Source organism: Rhododendron vialii, chromosome 11a (assembly GCF_030253575.1).
Source record: "Rhododendron vialii isolate Sample 1 chromosome 11a, ASM3025357v1".
NCBI classification, from domain to species: domain Eukaryota; kingdom Viridiplantae; phylum Streptophyta; class Magnoliopsida; order Ericales; family Ericaceae; genus Rhododendron; species Rhododendron vialii.
In genome coordinates this window covers 16,101,174-16,125,955 of record NC_080567.1, presented here as the reverse complement: position 1 = coordinate 16,125,955, position 24,782 = coordinate 16,101,174, and the positions used below count along the sequence as shown (strand labels likewise).

Sequence of the window (24,782 nt, the reverse complement as noted above, 5' to 3'; positions counted from 1 at the left end):
AGTAGTCAATACTAGTCCTGGCCCTGAACTGGTAAAATAAGACAATCGTGTGAGATCAAACATGGCGCACGCCAGTACAATAATGTTGTACGCCAGTAATGGTAGTACGTGCACTACTGGCGTGGGGATCATCGATCACCTTTACTGCTAGTTTATACTTCTGTCAATCACCTCAGCATGTTAATAACAAGTTTACTACTTTCTGTACGTTTAGAACTGCATTAGCTGTAGTGGTTAATACCTATTATTTGTCTATTTAGAAGGCCTCTAGGATCCTTCTGGTCATGTTCCAGAGCCCAGTTAATGCAAAGCCAACCACTGACCCTATGGTATAACTGGCGTACGGTCTCCTAATACTGGCGTACGGCAGTGTCACCAAGGTCCAGTGACTGGCCATTGCACTCAGCATGCTTTTGGCCTCTTTTATTTTCCCACACTGTTTCTGGGATATTCTGTTGTCTTTCGTGGCTTGAAGCCGTCTTGCCTGTCTGTAATTACTCATATTCTGCTCCATTAACTGCATGGTTTGTTCTGGGTGTGCGCTGGTCCATTCCAGAGCCCAGTGGATTGCAAACAAGGGCTGTGAGTTCATGGTAAGTGGAGTACGCCAGTGGCGGTGTGGCGTGCGCAGGTTGTGTCAGTATGCAGTGGCTAGGCCAGTGCATACTGGTACGATGCCTGCTCACACCCCTCTCGAAACAGCGTATTCCACCTTATTCAGACTGCTCACGGCGCTTGTTCTCAATTTATATTTATTATTGCAAGCAATACCATCCATAAACATTTTTGTCACATAAACTGCAATGTGTTACAGTTTTAATCCCCCTTAACTGCTCCCCGCCCTAACTGGCTAAAAAAATGATCAACTGAGAGAAAAATGGAAAAGTTTTACAAAAATGCCTGAGTAGAGATCGATCTCCGGATTGGACGAGAGGGGTGCCATAAAACCCTTCCCCTCTCGTAACCTGGCTCCCGAACCTCAGATATCGAAGGTGACGACGGATCAGTCTACAGCCTTTTTCAAAATCAAACAAACGTGGCAAACGTTTTCGAGTTCGGTTCCTTGGGTGTTTTCACCGCTAAAACCCGAGTGGCGACTCTGGATCGAAGCGTTTCGCCGCGCTTTTCCAAAAGAGGGCCGCACCCGAAATTTTTAGAAGGCAAAAACGGAAATTTTTGGGGCGTGTGCCCACATACAGTTTTTTCTGTACATTGACCTTGATTGAACGAGATCATTTTGTTTTCAATTAGAATACAATTTGTTTGGAGACCTCCAAGCGGTAGGTTCTGTTTCTTTTCTTTGTTTTTTAACGGTTATTTCTTTTTCCTTCCCGTGTCGTCCAGTAGTTTACCATGTTATTTATATATAACCGAAAATAAGTCAGTAGGAAATTCGTAGTTTTGCATGTAGAGCAACTCAAGAATAAGATTATGTTGTTTTTTGATGTGTGCCAATTTTTAGGTATCTAATCTTCATAAAGTAATCTGAAATAGGAGTCCAACATTGGTGATAATGTTCAGGTCCATGGTCTTCCCATCTCCGATATCACTCTTCTACCCTATATGTGTAGGGCTCACTCCTATTAGTTTCAAGAAATGATGTTATTTCATGGCACTTATACGAAGAAGAAGAAATTATTTGACAGAAATGATGGGTACATAGTTGGGGTATGCCTATTATCTTATTATCTATGGTGGACTATCCTCGGAGATTTAGTAGCTTTTTACTTCTTGTTGTGAAACGGAAAAGTAACAATCACAACTTGTCCTGAATTAAGGACAACTGAGGTCTGATTTTGTTGGGATTTGTCCCACATCGATTAATTATCTCATCCAAAACTAGTATATGAGCCTGGGCGGCCTCTCCACTCCTGGACAATTGGTTTGGAGTTGGATGCTTTAACAGATTCCTCTTTCGTAAAAGGTTGATTCTGTTGCCTAAAAATCTATGCATCTGTATTTAAATGTCTTATATGTAAAGTTGAAACAATTTTCCCGGAAATATTGTGCATGAGGCATATTATGAGTTGCACTGTTGTGGCTCATTTCACTTATTTATTGTTTTGTGTTTACCTACTCTGATTGCAGGTAATAATGATCATATAAGGCTTGTTCAGGAGATACGAATGATGGAATCCAGTGCATCCGACTTCTGGAGCATTTTGGGGCATGGGCAATGGCTTTGGCTGTGGGGTCGGATGGGATCCTGGCTTTGGCCCTGAGGTGATCGGTTATGTTGGAGTTGGCTGTGGTTTTGGTTTTAGCATTGGCATAACTCTGGCTGGTTTTGGCATCGGGCTTTCTGCCAATTATATCCTGGAAGTTCCTTATTCTGGTATCTCATCACTAACTAACTTGTTTTTATACTACTCTCTGCACGTATGCCTAATTATGAAATCATCTTTTACAGTCCCATTCAGTAGGTGTTTGTTGTAGCTGAACTTTTAGTAGAAGCTGAGTATTGGGAAGTAGAAGTCAAAAAGCATACAAAATTTAGCTTCCCAAAAGCCAGGTTTTTCTTGCGTACTTTTAGCCCATAAGTCAAAAGTTCAACTTGACAAATGGTTCAGCAAGTAGCTGGAGTAACATTGGACCACACATCTCCGGCATACAACAGAAAGCACTCGGAAGGTTTCTAGCTCCAAGCTTAGAGATTCGTTCAATTTGTCTAAGATGCCTAGGGTATTGTCTACCCATACTAGGTCTATTCTGGATCACTTACAGGAATTTCGCGCTAACTTACGCCATCCTCCCAAAGGTATGCAAACAAAGGCATTTCAATGCTAGTAAATGTAGTGTTAAGAACTTAGCCCTCTCTTTTCAAACTTCGGAGTAGGACTTGGAACCCTTTGCCAAAAAGAAAATGGGTGCATGTAGTTTCTTACATTTTACCCTTTGCCAAAGTATTGTTTTCTTGCAACTCCATTTTCGTTTCTAAGATGATCTCCAGAACTTCAATGCCAAAATGGACCAAGTGTTTAATACGTTTCATAGGTTTGCTTCTCTTTTATTTCTCTTAGTCCTATTTCATCCAGACATCTAGCATATGCCAGAAAGAGGAAAGCAGGAAATAAAAGATACTATTAATTATGTCATGGGTTGGTTAATTCATATGGTGGTGTTGTGTTCATGTCTGGGGAAATTGGTTAGTTATGCATGGAGATCTATTTTTTTCGGGATATGTAGCCCAGTTGACCGGATCCTTCTTCCTCCTTTATGTTTTAATATTGTTATACCAAGTGCAACTTTCTAGTTTCCATTCTTTGTAGTCTACTCTTGGCTCTCCAATTTATTTTCTTTTATTGTACAAGGAACCGGCCAAAAATGACATTTTGTTGTCACGTATTTGCAGGCTTCACTCTCTCGATTGTATTGTATGAATTGTAAGCATATGATTTGACATTCTTTTAAACTTGGTCGTTGTGACAGAATTATAATTCTAGTGGATCAGTGGGCTCTATAAGTCTAGCAACAGATCTATTTTACGTTGTGGAGTGAAGAAAAGCCTTCTCTGTCACTATATAAGCACTGGACAAGCATTAACAACATATACTTGATTTGGTTCAACGAGACATGATCACCAGCAAGATCTCGTGTTCAAATTCCTTTAGAAAATACATGAAGAGAGAGTGAGAATCACCTGTTTGATGAATCAATGACAATGAAAGCTTTGGGTGTCTAATTTATTTGGCTGTTTGTATCTTGGCTTTTTTTTGGTGAAATGAGTAAATTTACCAGAAAGACAGCAGCATTGTGCGTGTGTGCTTGTCTGTGTTTTTTTATTCCTCTTGTTTTAGAACCAGGAGAAGTTTATCCTATGTCAGATGGAAATGATTTACGCACCCTGTTTTTTTCATAAATAGTATTAAATACACTTCAAAATTTCTCTTTTTTTGGATTAAGATTTCAAAAAAAAGCACAATTCACGGTGTATTAGATTAAAGTATGGGAGTGCAGTCATAAAGAAATGGCGTGCGAAATGGGTCAAAAAAAGGATGAAATCTACATAAATGGGGAGACTCTAAGAGTGTAAGAGCATCCACATCAGAATCTTTACTTGCCCCATTTAGCTAAACAAGAGAGGAAAGCTTCATTTACAGGCATGCAAGCATCAGCCTCGCCTTTGCTTCACTCCAAGTTAACATTGATACAACCCTACGAATTCTAAAACTACTTTTATCGATATCAGATTGAGTTAATTTTTTTTCAAGAATTCATAAAAAAAATATTTTAAGAATGACTTGCTGTTTGAATCATCTTTGTAGGATCCATAATGGGTCCCGCAAAAATCATAAATTTCTTGCACATTTATTGTGCCCCAAACAGGGTCCTTGGCAAGAAATATTTAATTGAGAAGAAATTGAAATTAAACCATAATCTTAATGGAATAACTTTAATATAGAGAGAAATCAACATGTTTTTATTCAATATGATGTTACCTTGGGGACCCTGGACAACAACTTGTCAATCATCATCATCAACCACCAACATCAAAAACGTATTTAAATTATTAGTTTATTTATCAATGAGACTTCACACTTATAATTGTGCTATAAATATTATCAATCCATATCTCAAGTCAACTCTAACAGTATTCTTGGTCGACTAAACAAATGAGTTGTCATCTATCCAACATTATTAAACTATTGCAAAAATCGAAAGTTATAGTTTCATTATGATGACAACTCATTTATTCTTTGAACAAATTAAATATATAGGCTGTCATATAAGACCCAACCATTGAAATCTTTGAAGCTCTATATAAGACCCACTCCTTCATTGCCTATAGCATCCAAGAGGGAAGAATTATAAACAAGAAATAGAGATCTGAAAAATGGCACATTCATTTGCTCAAAAATCCATGCTAATTTCTCTTGCATTGTTGTTTGTGTTCATTTGCCCTTCTTTTACTGGAAAAAAAAAAAAACACACTATTCCAAGCTTTTTGAATTGTGCTCCAAGTCCATGAACCCTCATTGGTTCCTCCATTTGATGAAGAACGACTTGCGAACTGCAAGAGGTAAAAGTCGCGTTTTCACAGAGGTACCTAGCGCATATCTTGTCCTAGAAAATTTACAAAGAGATTAATTTTGCTCACAACAATACAAAGGACTCTGAGTTGAAGTTCCGGTACAACTCATGCGCCAAAAATTACAAGGATGCCATCAAAGACCTCGAACAAAGCAAGAAGCTGTTCAAGAACAACGATGATAACTAGCAGATAGAGATTCATGTGAACGACGCCGTGGAAGAAGTTCGCGACAGCGAAACTCAGCTCCATGAACCAAAAGGCGACACGCATCTCATATCAAGAGGACGACTGAGGAATTTAAACTTCTTTGCAATGCAATTAAGGTTTCTTTTAAATTCAAGTAGAACCTTTTTTTTGTGCCTTACGAGTTGGGAATAAAAAATTTGAGTTGTTCTTTCCGTAGATGAATGGTAACCCTAACTGGAAAGAAACAATAAAACACAAAAGCACAAAAGATAATACAAACAGGGCAACCTACTTTCACAACTAATATATATTCTCATGACAATCTGTCCTTAACAGTAAAACACAAAAACATAATCACAATGAAGCTCAAAACCAATATTTCAAGGAAACCACAGAAGAAATACAAAGAGAAGGGTGATTTGGATAGGCAATACCAATGTGATCAGAGAACGAAGACGAGAAATACTTCATTTCTCGCACAATTTTCTGATGCAAAAAACGATATAAAACAATGGAATATAAAGAACACACACACACTTTGCTTTTCTCCAATATATATATATATATATATATATATATATATATATATATATATATATATATATATATATATATATATATCGGGGCGGTTCCGGGGACACCCAAAAAAACACCTCATAGTTCCCGATCAAATTTTGATGATCCAAGCCGCTCAATATGATCAGAACGTGATTTTAAGGGTACCTGCAAGAAATCAGCAAAAAAAATGATCGAAAAGGGTTTGATCCAAACAGTATATATATCGGAACGGTTCAAGGGACACACAAAAAAAAACACCCCAAATCTCAATCTCATAGTTTCCGATCAAATTTTTATGATCCAAACCATTCAATGTGTGCAGAATGTGATTTTAAGGGTGCCCGCAAGAAATTAGCAAAAAAAATGACCGGCAAAGGCTTGATTTGAGCAGTTTTTTTTTGAACCGTTCAATAAAAAACTATTCGAAACTATTCGGATCAAGCCCTTCCCGGTCATTTTTTTTGTTGATTTCTTAAGGGTACCTTTAAAATCACGTTCTGATCACATTGAGCGACTCGGATCATCAAAATTTGATCGGAAACTATGAGGTTTTTTTAGGTGTCCCCGGAACCGCCTCGTATATATATATATCTTAACTTCCTATCTCAATTCAGCATGAGTACATGGAAACCTAAATTTCATACAACAAAACCAAAGGGTAAATCAAGTTTGAGATAATTTCCTCACATTGGCATGAAACCAATTCATTGGTCTTCCAATCATTCAATTTGCCAGTATAGTTTAGGGAGTTGGGAGGCAAGAAATTAGGAAGGAAAAGAGCACAACTTTCCTCTTGATAGTTAGTTCTCCGATTTAAAATTGGACATCATAATTGTACAGATGGGAAGAACCCCTACAGCAAAGATTGTTTCATGAAGATGATAGGGAGGATAAGAAAGGTTCAAGGAACAGAGAATACATACCATTCAAGAAACAAAGCTGAGATGGCTAAAGATCGAATACTTCAAGTGATTATCTAAACATTAGCATCAAAGTTCTATTTTTTGCAGAATAATAAGTTCCCAGTCCACCTGAAATTCTAGTTAATATGCATCCGAATATAGTCCGTCGAACAATGGGGATAGTCCCATCAAGAGTGAAAGTTTCCTCCTTGAGCATATATCTAATTCTTATCCAACCAAAACAAAATTAAAAATCGAAATCTTATCCAGGAAATACCACCAAGAATTAATGTTAAAGGAAACAAACAAACAACCACCATTTCACTATGATTATTTTTATGAGTAAAATGAATTGCTTTATTACACGATGATCGGGCCCAATGAACCCAATTTGATCTATAGTACACATTGGTATTTCAAGGTGACGCTACTTAAGGGGAACTAAAATTGGAAGTTCAATCTATCTACTCTAAAAAAAAAAAAAACTCATATCCGTTTCTGAAAGAAATAGAAAGAGAGCGCTCTAAATGGAGTGGAACATAAACAAAAGACACAAAATATACCTTAACCCAATCTAGTCAACTGTCAGCTGGATGCGAACTTCTAACACCAGAATGCCTAAATCTTGAAGCAGAGTAAAAAACATACGACAGAACAACAGCAAGAAGGACACCAAGCACCATCATAAATAGTTGGAAATTCGCAAGCAACTCGCCTCTGACTTCACTACCTGATGAGTGACATGAAATATTATCCCCCTTGAGTTGGCAACCTGAAGGCATCATTGGGCCATAGAGAGTGAACGCAGTCTGATAGAACCAGAGGCCTTGGAGTGTTATTCCAATTCCATTGCACAAATCAACTGGGAAGCTTGTCGGGAAGAGGGCTCCACCAACAGACGACATAATGCATAGGGCAATAAGGAGGAATAGGATGAGGTGGTAGTATCCCTCGAGCCCCTTGTGGGTAGCTGAGTGGAAGTAGAATAGGAGATACTCTGCGCAGAATGCTGAGGCAGCGATCAAGCACAAAGCTCCTTCTGGCAAGGGAAGAAAGCTGAAGAAACAGGAAGGTAAGGTTTTTTTTTTTGATCGGCAACAGGAAGGTAAGGTTAGCTTTACATTTGTAGAAGTCTCATTGTGCTTCATCAGATGTTGGAAGTTAGATACGAGAATAGAGTTTTTACTCAGGGGGTCAAAGCTTTCGATGAGCATTGGAGTTGTAATTTGGTAATCAAACATAAAAGTCTCTAAATACTCTCACTTCCAAGTATACTAGTCTCACTACATGCAATATCGAACTTCAGAAAGTTTGTGTAAGGCTCCACCTTGAACTATATAGGAGTTTATAAACAATTGATGCCTAAAAGCTCCATAGTTAATGTGCTCATGAAGCCTTCAGAGGCACAGTCCAACTCAGGAGACAAAAACATTTGGAGGCCCTAGGGCCAAATATGAACGACACAGTCAGATGCCTTAAAACTTCATCGATTTGTGCCTAAAGTTGAGAGAACATGTCAACTCAACACATGTTTAAACAAAGCATCTGTCTAACTGTACTTTTGCTTGTCCTTCTCCACCACTGCAAGATTCAATTATCTAAAATAAACTGAAAATTAAAGAGTTTTTTCCTTTGTCTAACTCTTAAACTCTGAAGAAGTCAAACAAAAATTGGTTTAAGAGCTAGACTAGACTTGTATTTAAAGGAGACTAATATTTAAGCCGACATGTATACAAGAATTGGATAGTTTTAGAAGGCACTTTCTAAGCTTTACACGACCACTATGAAATGGTTAGAAGACTACAGAAGAGAAAGACTGACCTGGTTTTCTGCGATAGCAGTGTGACAACACCAAAGATGAAGAACATGAGAAGCATTCCGGAATGCTCAAAATTGATCATGTGAGAGGGGTCCAATACACCGTTAACAAAGAACCTCAAGCGGGTAGCAACCAAGAGCTCTATACACAGGTCAATGAAACCGCCAATCACTATAACGTAGAGCTCCAAGAACTTAATCCTACCATTGAAACCCGGCACAGGACTCCAAACACTAACCCGAAATGATGTGGGGTCCGAGATGTATCGGACCACGGAGCTCCACGTGTGCCACATCCCAACCAGAAGAAACAAGGTCCCTGGAAGAACATGCCCTACGAAAGAACCCATCACACACTCTCTACCTCTCTTCTAATTACCAAACCAAAACTTATGTCTCACTCTCTCAAATTAATTCCACAAATCACATCTGTACCTCTGAAAATCAACCTAGCTACCAAACCATGAAATGGGTATTTCCTAATATGTTCTAGATTGCGCACAAATTCTTTAACCAAGCCTACAGGATCAAATTGGACAAATTGGAACTTATTTTCTAGTATATGTTCTTCTGTGTCTCCTCTACTTCTCCCTTCAAGAAATCAAATTGGGACAAACTCCCTTTCTTTTCATTTCATTTCTTCTTCTTTCTTTTTTTTTCAATAATTCAGGGTGTTTGGGAGCTTACGCGCGCATTCCTTGAGACCAATCACACTGTCCACGGGGGGAACAAACTCCCTTTCCTGGGAATCAAGCAGTTAGTTCCTGTTCCAAACAAAACAAAGTACTTTCCATCAAATTACTTTCACTAATGCACTTCAAAAATCACAGTTCCCAATCAACCATGAGTGATTAAGGTCTTCGTGAACTATTTCAAATCTCAACGAATTTTTAGTATCAATTATGACAAGTCAAACTCATGATTCACGGCTGTTACAGCCCCTATGGATCAAGTGATTCGCTAAGAAAAGAAAGGATTGTAGTGTCTTGCCCTCATTCAGAGTAAATAACAACAACTCATTTACCAAAAAAAAAAACACATCAATTCATTCATGTAGAATCTACTGTATATGCGAAGATAATGCAAAGGTTTGCAATGGACATACATATACAATCGTGTATGATTTCCGATAGCGAAGGGTTTTGATTTTGGAATGATAACTCTTGTTGCAAAAGTGAAGCCCCCAAAATCAATCTTTAGAAGATGACCTTTCCGAGAGAGAGAGAGAGAGAGAGAGAGAGAGAGAGAGTGTGTGTTTTGTAAAGTTACTGGCAGTTTTTGAGGGGGTCAAAAGACTCAAAACCCAATATTGTGGTTTTTTTTTCCAATATTGTACACATATCATAGCGGGTGTTAGTACAGTGACGTAGTCATAAATTAATGTTAGTGGGACACCTTTTAAACAGACTTTAACACACACAAAAAAAAAAATTATACTTCGTAATAAACAACACCAAAATAATAATAAAATGCTTGTGCTAAAAATAATTTTAAAAAAAAAGCTAACACATTATCAAAACAAATCAATTATTTGAATTGTCTCAACGGACCAAGTCTAATAGCATTTAGATACACAATAACTAAAATATTAATATTTAGCAATCTTGATCCAATCAGAAAAAATGTACTTTTCTTTTCAAACTTTATGCTCAAACTTCTAATTTCGTCACGCTTTGTGAATTCTATCGGCAAAGACAAGATTACTTTCAAAATTGTGAATAATTAATGAAGTATAATGCATATAACCCATGATTTAGCCACTTACAAATTTGGACATTATGTATTGAGGAGTTTTAAATAGTGAGTGGCGACTCTTTCTTTTTTCATTAAACATCTCACTTCGCAAGTGCAGTGGAATTGTTGTAATATTTTTTGGAAACAAAAAGTTGAGAATGAAATATATACAAAATGTATTAAAGTGATTAAATAAAGAACAATTTAAGAAGTTAATTACAGGAAAAAAATACAAAATCTGGAAAGAAAAAAAAAAGAGTATTCAGTGGGGTCACGTGCCCCCGCACTGTGTTAGTATGTTAGTCAACAGGGATCCAGAGGCTATTCATAGCCATGAACCTCAAATTTGCCTCCCGTGGGGTTCGAACCTCCGCTTCCACTGAAATATATTCGCATAAAGCAAATTTTTTTTGATCCACGCATAAAGCAACATAAAAAGTGATTTTATGAGAACACTATCACAAATTTATTAGCTATTATTGAAATTTATCTACTATTTATTTAGGAGTATCAATTTCCTTTGTAGATGTGTTTGGTTCAACAGCCTCCAAATTCCCAATTCTAATTTTATAACTTTTTTATTTTTTAGAATTAAAAAATGAGAAAGAAAAGGGGGAGGTACGTGGGAGGGGAGAGGGGTGAGAGCGAGAGGGGAAGAGAGAGACGTGGCCACGTTTACCCCAATTCCTTCAATTGTCTCTATTTTTAATAAATACTAGTACATGTTTTATTGTTTTTAATTTCTCCTTCACTTTTAGAATTGTGCTCTCTTCCACTGTTCCACCATTTATTTTATTTTTTCGTTTTCCACTTTTGGCAAATTCGGTTTGTATGGTTTTCTTTATTGTTTCGTTTGTTCATTTATATTTTTAGTAGCTATATAGTCGCTTTGTTCCGCCGTTGTCGTAAAGAGAGTTTGTTTTTTTATGATACTAATTCGTGGCTGAAACATTTCAAATTGCTGTGTTCATTTGATGTATGAGAAAATTTTAATTTATTTTTTTAAAGTCTCAATAACCTGTGTTGTGCCCGTTTAATACACAAAAACAAGAAAAAACCAATGTGAATCTTCTTTTTTCTACTATCTCGTGCATCAAATGTGCGCAATGCTAGTATATAATAAGAATATCAAATGTAATTCGCAAAGTCAAGTGGGGGCTGTGCCCCTATGGAGGTAAACAAAAAAGTTCTTCGGAATGAGGGAGGTCCGCCCCGGTTCGAGATTATGCTTCGGTAGTAACGTTATCTCAATTTGGATGGCAAGAATTTTAAGGAGGAATGAGAAGGAATAGGAATGTGATGTCAACTTTCATGATTCTCATGTTTGAGAGAGACAATAATAGAATTGTAATTTCTAACAACACATCTAATTACATTACCAGGTTGAGTAGGAATTTAATATCTCCCTTACCACATGGGAATCTTAAATTTCTTGCTCAATCAATAAAAATATAAAATATTCACTTCGATAAATTTTCAAAATAATTGATTCATGAATAAGATTACTGAATTAACCCAAACACTGGAATGAAATTACTCCAGGTATTATATTACTAGGAATCATATTCCGATTCCCACTCAATAAAATTCATAGAAATCAAATTCCTAATAATCACATTCCTATTGAAAATTTTGGTAATCCAAACTGAGCCTATAATCAAGCGCTTACCATCTTACCAAAACTCGCAGGTAGTGGTAAGGGGAGTTGAACCCGCGACCTTGGCTCTGATACCACTTGTAGGATCAAGCGCTTACCACCTTACCAAAACCCACAGGTAGTGGTAAAGGCGCAACTCTATTTCCTTATACCATAGCGTAGCAGGCCCCAAGTGCCACGGTTCGACCCGCGTGGGCAGGATGCTGGCCCGCGACCAACAAGATTCAAACATATTTTTTTCTCAAAATACCCATACAATCACATTACGCTCAAAATTAGCATTTGGTTCCGTAACTAAACTAAATTAGTATTGCAAATTTCACTTTTCATAGCACATAGTACATCCCAAAAAATGGCATCACTCTTAGAACATACATCCCAAAAAATGGCATATGTGGCTAAGAAAATCATACGCATGGCTAAACAAAACAAAAAAGAAAACGAGATATACATACATCCAATAAAGCATTGAATGAAACCAAAAGCACAAAGACAGCCTATTAAAAGACCCCAAGATCACAGGTTTTTTTTTTTTGTCTGTTACATCCCAAGATCACAGTTTGATCAGAAGATCACAGTTTGATCATTCTGATTCCTGCTAGACACCTCTTGAAATATTCAATGGAGTACTCTTTCAGGTCATACTTCCCCTTATCCAAAACGCCACTCTAGTCTTCACTAACTCCACAATCTCTTCCTTCTCCCCAAAAACTCCTTGATAGAATTATTATACAGTATTTCTCAGCAAACTTCAAATTAGTCTCAATGATTTTAACACTCTCTTGATAAAGCATTTCATACTTTTCTCTCAACTCCTGAAAACTCTCAACCTCTTCCTCACTATCATCAGATGATTCATGCTCTCTAAATTTAGATTGAAGGGATGCCCTAAATGTAATAAAATTCGTGTTATTCTCTTGTTCTTTCTCAGGCTTGTTGGAATCACTATCGTCATCCCAAATTATGTTGACTTTTAAGTGAGTCTTCTTTTTTAGTTTGTTAACACATTCATGTGCTACAGTGCTAGATGACCATAACCATAACATTCATAACATTTAGGCCCTAGTGGTGCCCATGTTTCTTCCCTTTTTTCTTTTCCATGAGAGGAATTAATTCTTCCTTTGTTATTGGATTTTTTAAAGCCTGAATCATTGCTAGTCCTATTCTTTTTGAATAACTTTTTAAAGTTCTCACTATTTAGTTTTGAAGTAAGATTTGAATAATGGTTCATATTTTTATTCATGTTCATTATAAAACACTAAGGATCCGCTCGAGAAAAAAACTTTCTTAACAGTAGAGCGACCTGCTCTAATACCAATTGAAAAATTCCTCTTTCGCTATCTAAATACTCAACAAGCAAAATAATAGGAATTGAAAAATAATAAACGATGAACACAATGATATACTACATGAAAAACTCCTTAAAAAGGATAAAAACTACAGGAGGAAATCATACCTCTAAAAATAATCATTGTGCAGTTGCAAGCAAACTTACCTACAATTATGAATCCTCACCAATCACCTTAAGTTCTACTTGCCGAATCCGCGTACATTGCACCAAGTGGTTGATTGCCACATACCTTGAATCCACAGGTCCTCCGAGACACTTCCAACTCAGTAGAAAACCCAAATGAACGGCATACAAATAGATGGAGAAAAATCTGGCAAGTTGCTCAAGCACTTGTGAAAGCTCTTCCAAAGTTCCTCGAGCACTAAAACCGATACACGTTCCCATATTTTTCACCCACTGATTTCGAGATATCCTTTCCTTATACACTGCAATAATCACGAAATTCCCTTGATTCCTTCCATCCTTTTTCCTTAACAACCTTTACCTCTCAATTATACAATATAACTTCCTAAACAGACAGCTCTAAAAATAGAAGGAAAATAAGTTACAACATAATAATGAGGGAGACCAATCAATGTGTTTTTTGTCATGGAATTTGCCAAATAAAACGTGACATTACACGTTCCATACTCACCCCCTATTGAGTCCGCACAAATTTTGTTCCTGTGCATAGAACAGGTACAACACGAGTAATTCAAAAAGTAGATTGAAACAAGTGGCAGTTAAGTTTCGTGGAAACATCAAGTGCTTCATTTTTCTACTTCCTCTATGTTCTTCTCTTTGTTGACTCTATCAGTATCGTTTCTATAACTTCAAGACGGAAGAGGTTTTCCATAGGCTTATAAACTCGCCAGACTTCCCGATGTGGGAAGCCCGCCTGGTCAAAGGTCCAAGAGCCTTGCTGACTCACAAGAGGGTGGGTACCACAACGTGCCAAAAACTCACGACATGGCATGTCTGGGCTTCAGATTTTTTTCACTATCACAAAGCAAGTGACTCACGATAAGACTACATCCGACAATTGCTTTTTCGATTGAAATGACTGAAATCAAACACGGCTGTGGAAATTCACGTTTTTCTTAGTTTACAACATTCGAATTGTTGAAACTAATCAGGATGACAAAGAATGTTCTGTATGTTGGAGACCTATAATAACATCTTTCATTCATTATTATTCTGTGCTCGACTACATTTTCGATTGTCTATTCGCCGTTTATGTTCTCCACGAGATTTGACAGAGCGAGATTGAAGTTGTTAAGTTGAGCTCCAGTGGCTGCAAGACTCCCAGAGCAGTCATGTCAAGTGTTAGGCCCTTCTGAACTTTCTCTAGTATTGCTTGCAACTACTTACCTTGTGCCTCTATTCTCATCATCAGCAACTTCTTTTATACCCATTGCATATTCGATAAAGACACAGAAAAGAAAAATATAAGCTCCTTTATATTTCTTTTTTTTGACAGAAAAGATCATCCCATATAGTAAGAAAACCACATTACAGACACCCTACTTCAAGGCTTCTCGCACTATCATGAGCCGCCTTGACTAATAGTCTTGACACTTTAACAACTTTGACAACATAAAAACAAGAACACAACAAAAGAAAATCACGCAAAGCCATAGTAAGAGACGGACAAGCCTTCTTTGGCTTCCACAGACCCTGAACGAAAACTAGACTATCAGTTTTAATACAAATATTAGGAATCCTACTATGATTAGCCCATTCTAGAAGCAACAACCCTGCTTTGATCTCGACCAACGCAGCTGACGAAGCTTGACAAACAGCAGTTTGGAACGAACCCGCATCTGCACCTCCCTCTTCCACCCATACAGCTGCTCCTCTGCCCCGTGACCTTGTCCCATGCACCATCTGTCACAAAACAAGCGAAGAGCTGGTCTTCTCCTATAACGCCCTGCTTTACATACAAAAAACAAGCATCCCCTTTGTTACTCACTCCTATGCTCCCAACAGTCACGCCTTGAAGAGGAGACCAGGAACGAATAGACCTGCAAAGAGCAGCAGTTCCTGAAAAGAAAGCCAAAGCTTTATCAACAGAGCCCAATATCAAGTATTTTATACCCTATTGATGTAAGAAGTGTTAGTTGTAAAGATTTGCCGGTTACACAAAAAACAAGAGGAATCATTTTTGGGGAACACAAAGCCAAAGGCAATGGCCAAGATCTGTAAACGGAAAGGGAAATGATTTTGCCACTCTCTTTTTTATTAACGCCACTCCCCTGCAAGTGTATTTTTGCACTAAAAATACACTTGCAGGGGAGTGGCGTTAACAAAAAAGAGAGTGGCAAAATCAACAGCCAATGGAAATAACCAAAGATTGTGACCTACTACAAAGACGAGGATAGAATTCGAGAAAGTCTTACAGCAGGGCCATCAAATGAAAGATATACCTCAAGCTGCTCTTGTAGCTTTTCTGTAGTTCAATCTGACACGTCAATGCCTCTGCAATTGGCATTTCTCTGTCAACATAGAACACAGGGAATGTAAGAATGGATTTACAGTCAAAACCAAAATTTCTCAAACTATGACTAACTCTTAGCTCCAAGTAAGAAATGGCCACTCCAAATAAACAAAGAGACTCTAGTACAGGAAGTTGGGACCTTGTTCACTGTTAACTATTGATTAATTGGTAGTTGCACCAGAGGAATGCACTTGATAACCTAAGTAGGAACCACCTGGACACAACAAAAGTTTGAATGAGAAACATATTACGAAAGCCAAAATAGAAGAGGATGACTTGGAGGAAATTAACGGAAATGAGATACTACAGAAACGCAAGTTGGAAATTTTGACAAATAGAAGAGGAGAGGAATTAAAATTAACTCTTCCAAAAGCTTAATATGACCAAAATTACCATAAACATTTATTATTCAAAATCCAGAAACAAAACAAGAAGCAGTGTAGTGAGAGAGATTCACTAGTGTAAGGTCATTCTATTCATCTTTAGTGGTCTGGAATGAGGTTGCACTCACATGAAAAAAATAAAGGGTGGCAAGAGATTGAGCAGTCTTCTTGGTGAGATTATTTAGCGTTCATTGCAAGTAAATGTACTCACCATTGTTCTCGTTGTTTTGTTCCGCCTTGTTTTGTTTCATGGCCTGCTGCCCAGGTATATATTTCTATACACCAAACAATCAAAAAAACTATAAGACCGGCAATTCATGGAAAGCATAATTGTCAAGGATTGCAATGCACACAGAAAACAAAAGCAGACCTGTAAATGGCTCTTCAAATGGTACAGTGTCAAGCCCTTTAAACCCATTCATTTCAGCACAAACTTTGGAGTCGCTTAAGTAAATTGAAACCCTTGTGTTTGAATTTATGATGCACGTAAAGTATACCTAAAAATGCCATTAACAATAATAAGACAAGGAAATTAACCAACTTACTTTCAAAGATTGAGATTAGGGCTTCCTAGTACATTATCTACCTCCCGAAATATGACATAAAACATGGCATTTGCAAACTATTTGAGTTATACGCATAAATTGGGTTGACAATCATAGCATGCCACAACATATTAAGGTCACCCAAGCCAATTCCAAAAGGCAACACAGATATTACCAATATCGATGCTTCAAATTTTACCTAACAAATCAAAGAAAAGCTAATAAGACAATATGGCACATATCTAATAAGACAATTACTTAATTATTCATAGCGTACCCAGTCACACCCCGACACTCGACCTCAGCAGCCAACCCAAAAGAAGAGCTAATAATATGTGGCCAGAATTTCATTGTTCTTTAAGGAACTTATTCAATTGAAATTTCTTCCAAATCTATTGGATAAGTATGTACCAACGACAAGCATCAACTCATTGTTCAACAATTTAGCTAAAAGCTTTATGAATAACCTGGCCCAGGTTATGTGACAGGCTGACACTTGTTTATTGTGGCCGTTATCATAGATTTCTAGTAAATAGAACTCAATTGAACATAAGATAGCTTTTGCACAAATATCTAGTCATATTGATACTTGCAACAGTATCAAGACACCATCTTACCTTTTCCTGTATTCGAGATATTTCTTTGAAAATCAGAGACTGTGGTTGTGTTGCCCACATGTTTCTAAGACAATGTTGAATTTAATTTTAAAAATCTTTGGAGTCTGCAGAAAGCAGGACCAACGACAAGTCGCGTACTCCTCTTTCTTGTCAAAACGCATTTAAGTGCATGCATGGTCCCTTTTCGAGGACTCTTGGGCTGTCACGGGCCTTAATCTATGGATTCAGGTCGTGACAGTCTATAAAGGGACAAAGGTATGCTGAACAAATAAGCACTAAGTAGTGTATGACTAGTATGCCACTATAATTCCTGTTAAATGGGAAGACCAATAGACTAACATATGCAATTATTGAGCTTAAGCTAGAAGGAACCACGGCTCTCCCCAATTTTACAATATTCTAATTGCACCCCATGTAAATTCACGTACTTATCTAAAACGTAAACTAATCTCCAAAAATTGAATTAAATTTAACGCGGTCTCTCAAAATTAAGGTAATTTTTCCTTAGTAAAGGAAAGCTTCTTATCTAGTTCATATGCAATTATTGAGGGTTTTAGTTACCTTATAAAAGGGACGAAAAGAATATATGAGAGTGACACAGTGCATTTTGATCGATGAAAATTAGTACTCCTACTTTGGCTCTCATGTAAAGATCCTGGTTCTGCCCTTTATTTGGAACAATTTTAGCGTAATCATGGCAATGGCATGGCATCAGTAGACAAGGAACTGAAAATTTGGATTGTTAAATTTCATGATAGTTCAAAGAGAAGGAGAAGCCTATCGTGCACACTAAAAAATTTGGCGATAAAAAAATGCTTAACCAAAAAAATGCACAACTATTTTGGAGTGTACCGTACACTCACAATTTATAACTACTTCAAAAAAAAAAAAGTGTAACTAATGAGTCGAAATATGCGTACCACGTTCTGAAAGGCACGCTCAGATGCCTTGTCATCAATTTAAGGCTAAAGTTAACAGAACATATCAACTCAACACATTTTCAAGTGAGCATGCTCCAAATGTACTCTTGCTAGTCTTCCTTCACCAAGACATTCTCTGTGCTTCTAGTTCTTAAGCTTTAAAGGACTCAAACGAGAATTGGTTTAAAAGCTAGAATAGACTTGTAATCAAAGGAGACTAACATTTAAGCCGGCACATATCCAAGAACTGGGCAGGTTTAGAAAGGTATTTCCTAAGCTTTACGCGACTGCCATACGGCACTAACAGAATGCTTCCTTATAGTTCGAAAAACGTACTATGACATGTCCTGTTATCAAGTTGGTTCATTCAAAGTGGATATAGAATCATAAACTTTCAGCCATGGACAAACTAGACAAGTGTTCAAATAACGGAAGAACAGTTTCTTATTGAACTGAAGAGACCATTTTTCTACCTATACGAGGCAAGTTGATAAATCAAAAGACAGAACAGAAAATATTAAGCTTGCTCACCAATTATCTCCTAAAATAACAATCAACTCGTAACTCTATGCTTTTCTTTGACCACTGCTAATCCAAGACTCCTCCATCTCCCACCTTTCATTATATTATCATAGCCTAGTGACGTGGATATTATGATAAAGACAACTAAATTCTGGGTGACACTATTTTACTTTAAACGTATCAGGAAACTGGTTATGTCATTATTTAACATGGAGTGATGCAAACCTTAATTAAAAGGATATGCATCACAACCAGGAAACCAAAGAAACTACATTGGAAAACAACTTACAGCATAGAATTGCCTAGAAAGTTCTTCACTGGAAGTGCTTCACTTACGGCCATTATAGGCAGTAATGTCCTGTACATTAAGGTTCCTAATAAGTCTAATTGCTTCTAGAGTTGCTTTGCTACGCGACTCTCCAAACTGAAAAACAGTTTTGATTCAATTTGTTAGTCTGAGGGTGACTGCCTTCATGTGGCTTTTTGCTTCTTTTGTTTAAGTCAGCCCAAGACATGAGAAAAAATTATTTATTCACCAGAACCCCAGGATTTCATTATATGAAACTGATTGAATAATATTCCATATGTAAGACTACCAGGATTGTAGTAATGACTACCAGTCTACCACCCATATTGGGATAGAGATGACACAAAAGAATATAACTCTTTATGGAGTCAGAATCATCGATTTAACTCTACATACGTAGTCAAGTCCCATTTGCTCTGCATAAGCTTTGCAACTAGAGGAAGCTTAAGGCACCATTTTCTACTCTTATTGCTTTTTCGAAAAGGGCAGTGATTTTCGCAACTCCCCGAATTACTAACCGGACTCTAAAAGGAGAGTGCTAAAATCAAGTCCTTATAGGGATTGATTTTCGCACTCCCTTTTTTTAGTGCGGTTAGTATGGCATTCAGCACACCCTAGCACTCCCTTTTATTTTTCTTGGTTTCTCAATTCCCTAGCACTCCGTTTTATTTTTCTTGGTTTCTCTAGCCCCATAAGGATGTAAACCAAACAGAAAAAAAAAAAAAAAAAAACCCAGTCTCCTTGCCACTTAAAAAGCCTTCGCTTCTACGGAATAAGGGATAGTACGGTAGTAATGGGTGGAAGAAGTATGCTGGCTGGCAGGATAGAGGGGAAGTAAGGATACACGATCAAAGACATCTGAGGGTCTCAAATCAATTGTTAACAGCTTGACAGTCCAAATTTCTAACAAAACTTCCACATGGCTGAACAAGCCTTCAAGTTCAGTTGCTACTAAAGGAGAATAAAATTGCAGAGAACATGAAACTTGTAGGATCCCTACTTTTCAATTGCCACAATTTCAAAAAAGAAGAAACATGTCACTTGAAATTACATATGAAATGGCCAGAATACTAAAGAAGAGAAAGACTGACCTGGTTTTCTATACACAGGTTAACCTGGGAAGAAACTCCTTTTCCTGGGAATCGAGCAGTTAGCTCCTGTTCCAAACAAAACAAAGTTCTTTTCCCAATCAACCATGACTAATTACGGGTTTCGTGAACCATTTCAAATCTCTACTAATTTTCAGTAACAATCGTAAAAAGTCAAACTCGTGATTCACGGCTGTCACAGCCCCATTTGGAATGACTAATAAGTGATTTGATAAGAAAAGAAAGGATTGTAGTTTCTTGCCAAATCACTCATTCAGAATGAGTAATTTGGTCAGAAATGGAGAGAAAAATACAAAAATGATATTTGTTTTTTTATGGGCATCTTCTCCTTTCTCATCCTAATGGTGAGATTTCATGAGAAAGGACTCCAATTTCTTATCACACCATTTCTCGCAATCAAAAGGGGTTGTTTAGTTTTCAACAACGTGAACAAGAGAAGCTTACATACTTTTTTAAAGTGCAAGTGGCAAAAATTCATTCATGTAGAATATACTGTATACACGAACAGGTAGAAAGGTTCGCAATGGACGTACTTGTACAATCGTGAATGATTTCCGTCAGCGAAGGGTTTTGACTTTGGGATGATAACTCTTGCAAAAGTGAAGCCCTCAAAATAATTTCTTTATTAGTTGACGACGACCTTTCAAGAGAGAGAGAGAGATACTTGTACTGGTACTGGCAGTTTCGGAGGGTGTGGGGAGGGGGTACATATAGAACTCCTGAATGTGTGCTATCTTATACCAATCCTCCCCATCCTCTTTTTGACAGCGCCTAGCCAATTCCGGATCACATCCACTAATTGATAAGGTTTTGAGTTTGGCTAGGCTTTGAATGCTCTGCGGAATTGATTGAATCTTGGGGCAGCAGGAAATGCTCAACGATTGAAGAGAAGAAAAGTTTCCCAACCATTCAGGAAGCGATGTGAGCTCTGGATAATCAGAGATCGATAGAGATTGCAGTGAAGTGACATGTTGCAATGCTTCAGGCAAAGTCTTCAACTCTTCACAAATAAGAACCTCACCCCGACTCCAAGATGAAGGCCTACCGCAAAGAGTTAGGTCTCGAAGGGAACAGAGGTGTTTAATGCTCTCCGGTATTGCCACCAACTTGGGACAACCTTGGACATCCAATACCTCTAAGGCAGTGAGGTGTCCAAAACTTTCAGACAAAGAACTTAAGCTGTTGCAGTGACTGATCTCCAGATGTTGCAAGGATTTTAGGCTTCGCAGCCCGTGTTCCGGCAAAGACTCAAGCTCGTGACATTCCACAATTTTCAATGACTTCAGAGATACAAGACCTGACAGGTTTCGAGGCAGCACTTTAAGTTTGCTAAACACCGTGATTTGTAGAGATTCAAGAGAAGTAAGGTTTTGCAACATTTCTTCCGGAAAAGAAATCGCATCGTCGTTGTCATAAACGGTGAGGGAGGTGAGGCAAATAAGATTTGAAATCGAACTTAGCATCACGTTGCTGTTGCTGCACTCATTAATGCACATCGTCAAGGTTTCTGAAGATGAAAGGCGTGGCAAGGTCAATTTAGGGCAGTTCGAGATGAATATCTTGCCAAGACGAGGGAGTAGATCTCTTCCTTCCTCCCTGGACAAACCTTTTAAATTCGGTAAATCACTGATATAGAGTTCTTCCAAAGATGGGAATCCTCTTGCTGATCCAACACTGGGGAAGTCATTGTCAATGTACTCAACATAATCCATTCCAGAGATTCTGAGGTATCGCAGGGAAGGCAAATGCCCAAACGGAGGAAGTAGTAAACAGTTACTACAGTTGAATAGGTCAATAGACACTACATTTTTTAGAGTTGAATCCCTCATCCAAAGAGGGAAGTGGGCACCTTTGTAATGGTGGATAACCAACTCTTCAACATTATGGTGAGGTCCCAGAGCTTCAAGTAGTTGTTCAACGTTTGCTTGTGATTCCCAGTCGCAGTTACGACTCCAGCCCAACATAAGAATTCGAAGTTTGTGTTTCCCGACCAAATTGGCTTCTTTGGCATCTATTGAACTCCTCACTCTCTCAAGATGTTTGATGCACAGTTCTCCTCCTAGATCTAAGCGCTTCAATTCAGCTAATTGTTGATTTCCACTCTTACCCGCACAAAATAAACTTAATGTCTTCAAGAGGGTTAACTGCCCAAGCTTTGGAGGCATGTCATGAATTTCCCTACATCGTTTCAAATAAAGATGTCGAAGGCTTCTCAGGTACTTCAAGTTTTTGGGCAGCCTCCGAAGCTTATGACAGTAGTTAAGATTCAATGTTTGTAAATTGTGGAGGCTACAAATTGATTTTGGAAGTGACTGGATCGATGTTCCAGAAAGGTTTAAGAACCTTAGATGTTTTAAATTGCCAATCGAAGATGACAACTGAACCATTTTTGCACCACTAGCATCAAATGCTCGAAGCAAACAAAACTTTCTAAAGTCACAAGAAAACTGATCAGATGCATCCTGAGTGGCGTGGAATGGTTCCCGATACTGTAGTAGAATTGATCTTAAGGATTTGACACTATGCAATGATTTGGGAAAGACAACTGTATACTTAGTGTTACCAAGCAACGTTACGTGGTGAATTCTCTGTTTTGGTATACAACTTGAGATTTGATTCTCCATGATATGAAATTCATCTTCCATAACAGATTGGGCAAGATCGTGCATGAGATCATGCATTTTGAACAAAATGATGCCTGAAAGATGTTTTTCCACATCTTGGAAAAAAGATCTCCGACATAATTCGTTCCAAATGTGATCACCAATATCTTCCAGCTCCAATTTTCCTTTCCACGAAATATATCCATTAGCCATCCAAAGATAGATTAAATTTTCTTTCAGAATTTTACAACCCTTTGAAAAAACAGCACAATAAGCAAAGCATCGTCTCAATTCCAGTGGAAGGTTGTAGTAACTTAACCTTAAGGCAGGCAAGATGGAATTTTCACCATGAGGCAAGTTCCAAACTTCACTTTCGTTAACCAAAATCCATTCGCTTTCCTCACTTTTGAAGCGCAGTAACCCTCCGAGGGCCTTTGCAACTAAAGGCACACCCCCACACTTCTTCACTATCTCCTTTCCAATGTCCACAAGGTCTTGACGTTCTTGATCTCCATAGCCAAATGCACGTTGCCTAAACAACAACCAGCAATCATCTTCGGAAAGAAATGACAAGTAAAGCGGTGGGATAGTTCCCATGATTGAAGAAACCTTTTCAAGACGAGTTGTGATGATAATAGAAGCGCCTTTTGATCCGCAACCTAGTACACACTTCAAAGTATCCCACTTGTCTTGATTGTCATTCCACATGTCATCTAATACAATCAGGTATCTTTTTCCATTCAGGATGTCTCGAAGTTGCGTCTGTAAAGAATCTAGGTCTGAGGCTCGAAGTTGCCTCTGTAAAAAATCTAGGTCTGAGTCTTCACTAGCTTTTCCACGTACAGATTCTATTGTCGATTGTATCACCCTTTTCACATCGAAATCCTGAGAGACATAAACCCAAATTTTGGGCTCAAAGTGGCTCTTCACCCTCACAGCATTGAAGGCCATTTGTGCAAGCGTCGTCTTTCCAAGTCCCCCCATACCAATGATAGGGTACACAGAGACCTCATCCCTCTCACATATATCCTCCACCAAAACTTTAACAATCTTTTGTTTGTCTTCGTCTCTTCCATACACTTCTGGTTGAGTTAAAAAGGAGCTGGTTTCGCGGCTGTTAGCAAATTCATCTCGCTTACTCACAACCGCCTCGCATAAATGAAACTTGTTGCGCTCTTCGGCAATTGCATTCAAGTCCTCTGTGATCTCCTTCATTCTATTCCCTATCTTGTGACGGAACTTAGTGTTTTCAAACGGATGTAACACAGAAGTGCTTACCTTCTTCAAAGAACTAGAGGTCTGGCCTTTGGTTTTCCATCGCAGGGCTTCCGTTGCACAATCATCCAAGATGTCATCCACCTCATAGGCAGCACCTTTGAGCTTTCGCAGCCAATCTTGTATTGCTTTGTCTTGCAATTGCTTTTGCTCTGCATCTTCGAGGACTGCCTCGATCGCGGAGAGCGTGCTCGAGAGCTTTTTCATCTCTTTGTCAACCCTCCAAAGCAATCCCACCTCTGTTTGGATCAAGGAGTTGAGATTTTGGAGCACGACGGGAAGAAATGACAAAGCCATATGGATGATGATCAGTTGATGGTATCTGGATTCAAATGTAAGCTCAGAATTGCACAATCTGCTTGCAAAACCGAATCACCCAATTTGATTATCTGAGAAACTAAACTGTAGAAGAGACCACAAGTATTGTGGTTCTACTTTTGCCTCTCTGTCAACAAAGACTTGGCCAAGGCAAAGACTCTCGTCAAGTATATGTGTTCCCACTGGTGGACACTAAAACGTGGGCATAGGCCCCAGTAATCAATAATTCAGAAAGTAGATAGAAACAAGGGGCAGTACTTGAATGTTCATAGCTATTAGGTAACTTCATTTAAGTTTCGAGGAACCACCATTTGCTTCATTTTTGCAACTTCCTTTATTTCCTTTCTCATTTGCTTCATTAGGCTTCACATGGTCATTTAAGTTGAAATACATACATACTACAACAAACCCTTATAAGTCTTTTTTTTTTTTTTTTTTTTGGTTATCTGACCTATACATCTTTTTCGCG

General features: G+C 38.0%; 3 protein-coding genes across 8 annotated transcripts in view; 1 reads left to right on the top strand and 2 right to left on the bottom strand.

The window, feature by feature from the left end:
* LOC131306632 (STOREKEEPER protein-like) overlaps positions 1-3,698 on the top strand; it is a 38,443-nt gene extending 34,745 nt beyond the window's left edge. Inside the window, exons 4-5 of the mRNA XM_058332999.1 lie at positions 2,118-2,335; positions 3,353-3,698. The gene's annotated coding sequence lies outside the window, so the exon portion shown is untranslated. The remainder of the gene's footprint in view (positions 1-2,117; positions 2,336-3,352) is intronic.
* LOC131306634 (uncharacterized) overlaps positions 1-9,801 on the bottom strand; it is a 46,300-nt gene extending 36,499 nt beyond the window's left edge. The window contains exons 1-4 of one of the 5 annotated variants that reach the window (XM_058333004.1): positions 9,602-9,801; positions 8,500-9,260; positions 7,242-7,734; positions 4,959-5,448 (exon numbers count right to left, since the gene is read on the bottom strand). In XM_058333004.1, the coding sequence (XP_058188987.1) occupies positions 7,257-7,734; positions 8,500-8,846 (825 nt within the window). In that variant the 5' untranslated portion in view covers positions 8,847-9,260; positions 9,602-9,801 and the 3' untranslated portion in view covers positions 4,959-5,448; positions 7,242-7,256. Of the gene's footprint in view, positions 1-4,958; positions 5,453-6,699; positions 6,808-6,964; positions 7,735-8,499; positions 9,261-9,601 lie in introns of those variants that run through there. The other 4 variants (XM_058333003.1, XM_058333005.1, XM_058333006.1 and 1 more) reach the window with 4 other exon arrangements.
* Positions 8,511-24,446, bottom strand: LOC131306631 (putative disease resistance protein RGA1). 2 transcript variants are annotated; one of them, XR_009193943.1, is made up of 3 exons: positions 23,534-24,446; positions 20,651-23,497; positions 8,511-8,638 (listed from the first exon to the last, which is right to left on the bottom strand). XR_009193943.1 is itself a non-coding variant. In XM_058332998.1 (2 exons), the coding sequence occupies exons 1-2, from the start codon at positions 24,290-24,292 to the stop codon at positions 20,726-20,728; spliced, it is 3,531 nt and encodes a 1,176-aa protein (XP_058188981.1). In that variant the 5' UTR covers positions 24,293-24,446; the 3' UTR covers positions 20,504-20,725. The 2 variants fall into 2 exon arrangements, 1 of the variants encoding a protein (XP_058188981.1); XM_058332998.1 differs by lacking the exon at positions 8,511-8,638 and having other exon boundaries at positions 20,504-23,497.
* Between the last annotated feature and the right edge of the window lie 336 nt (positions 24,447-24,782).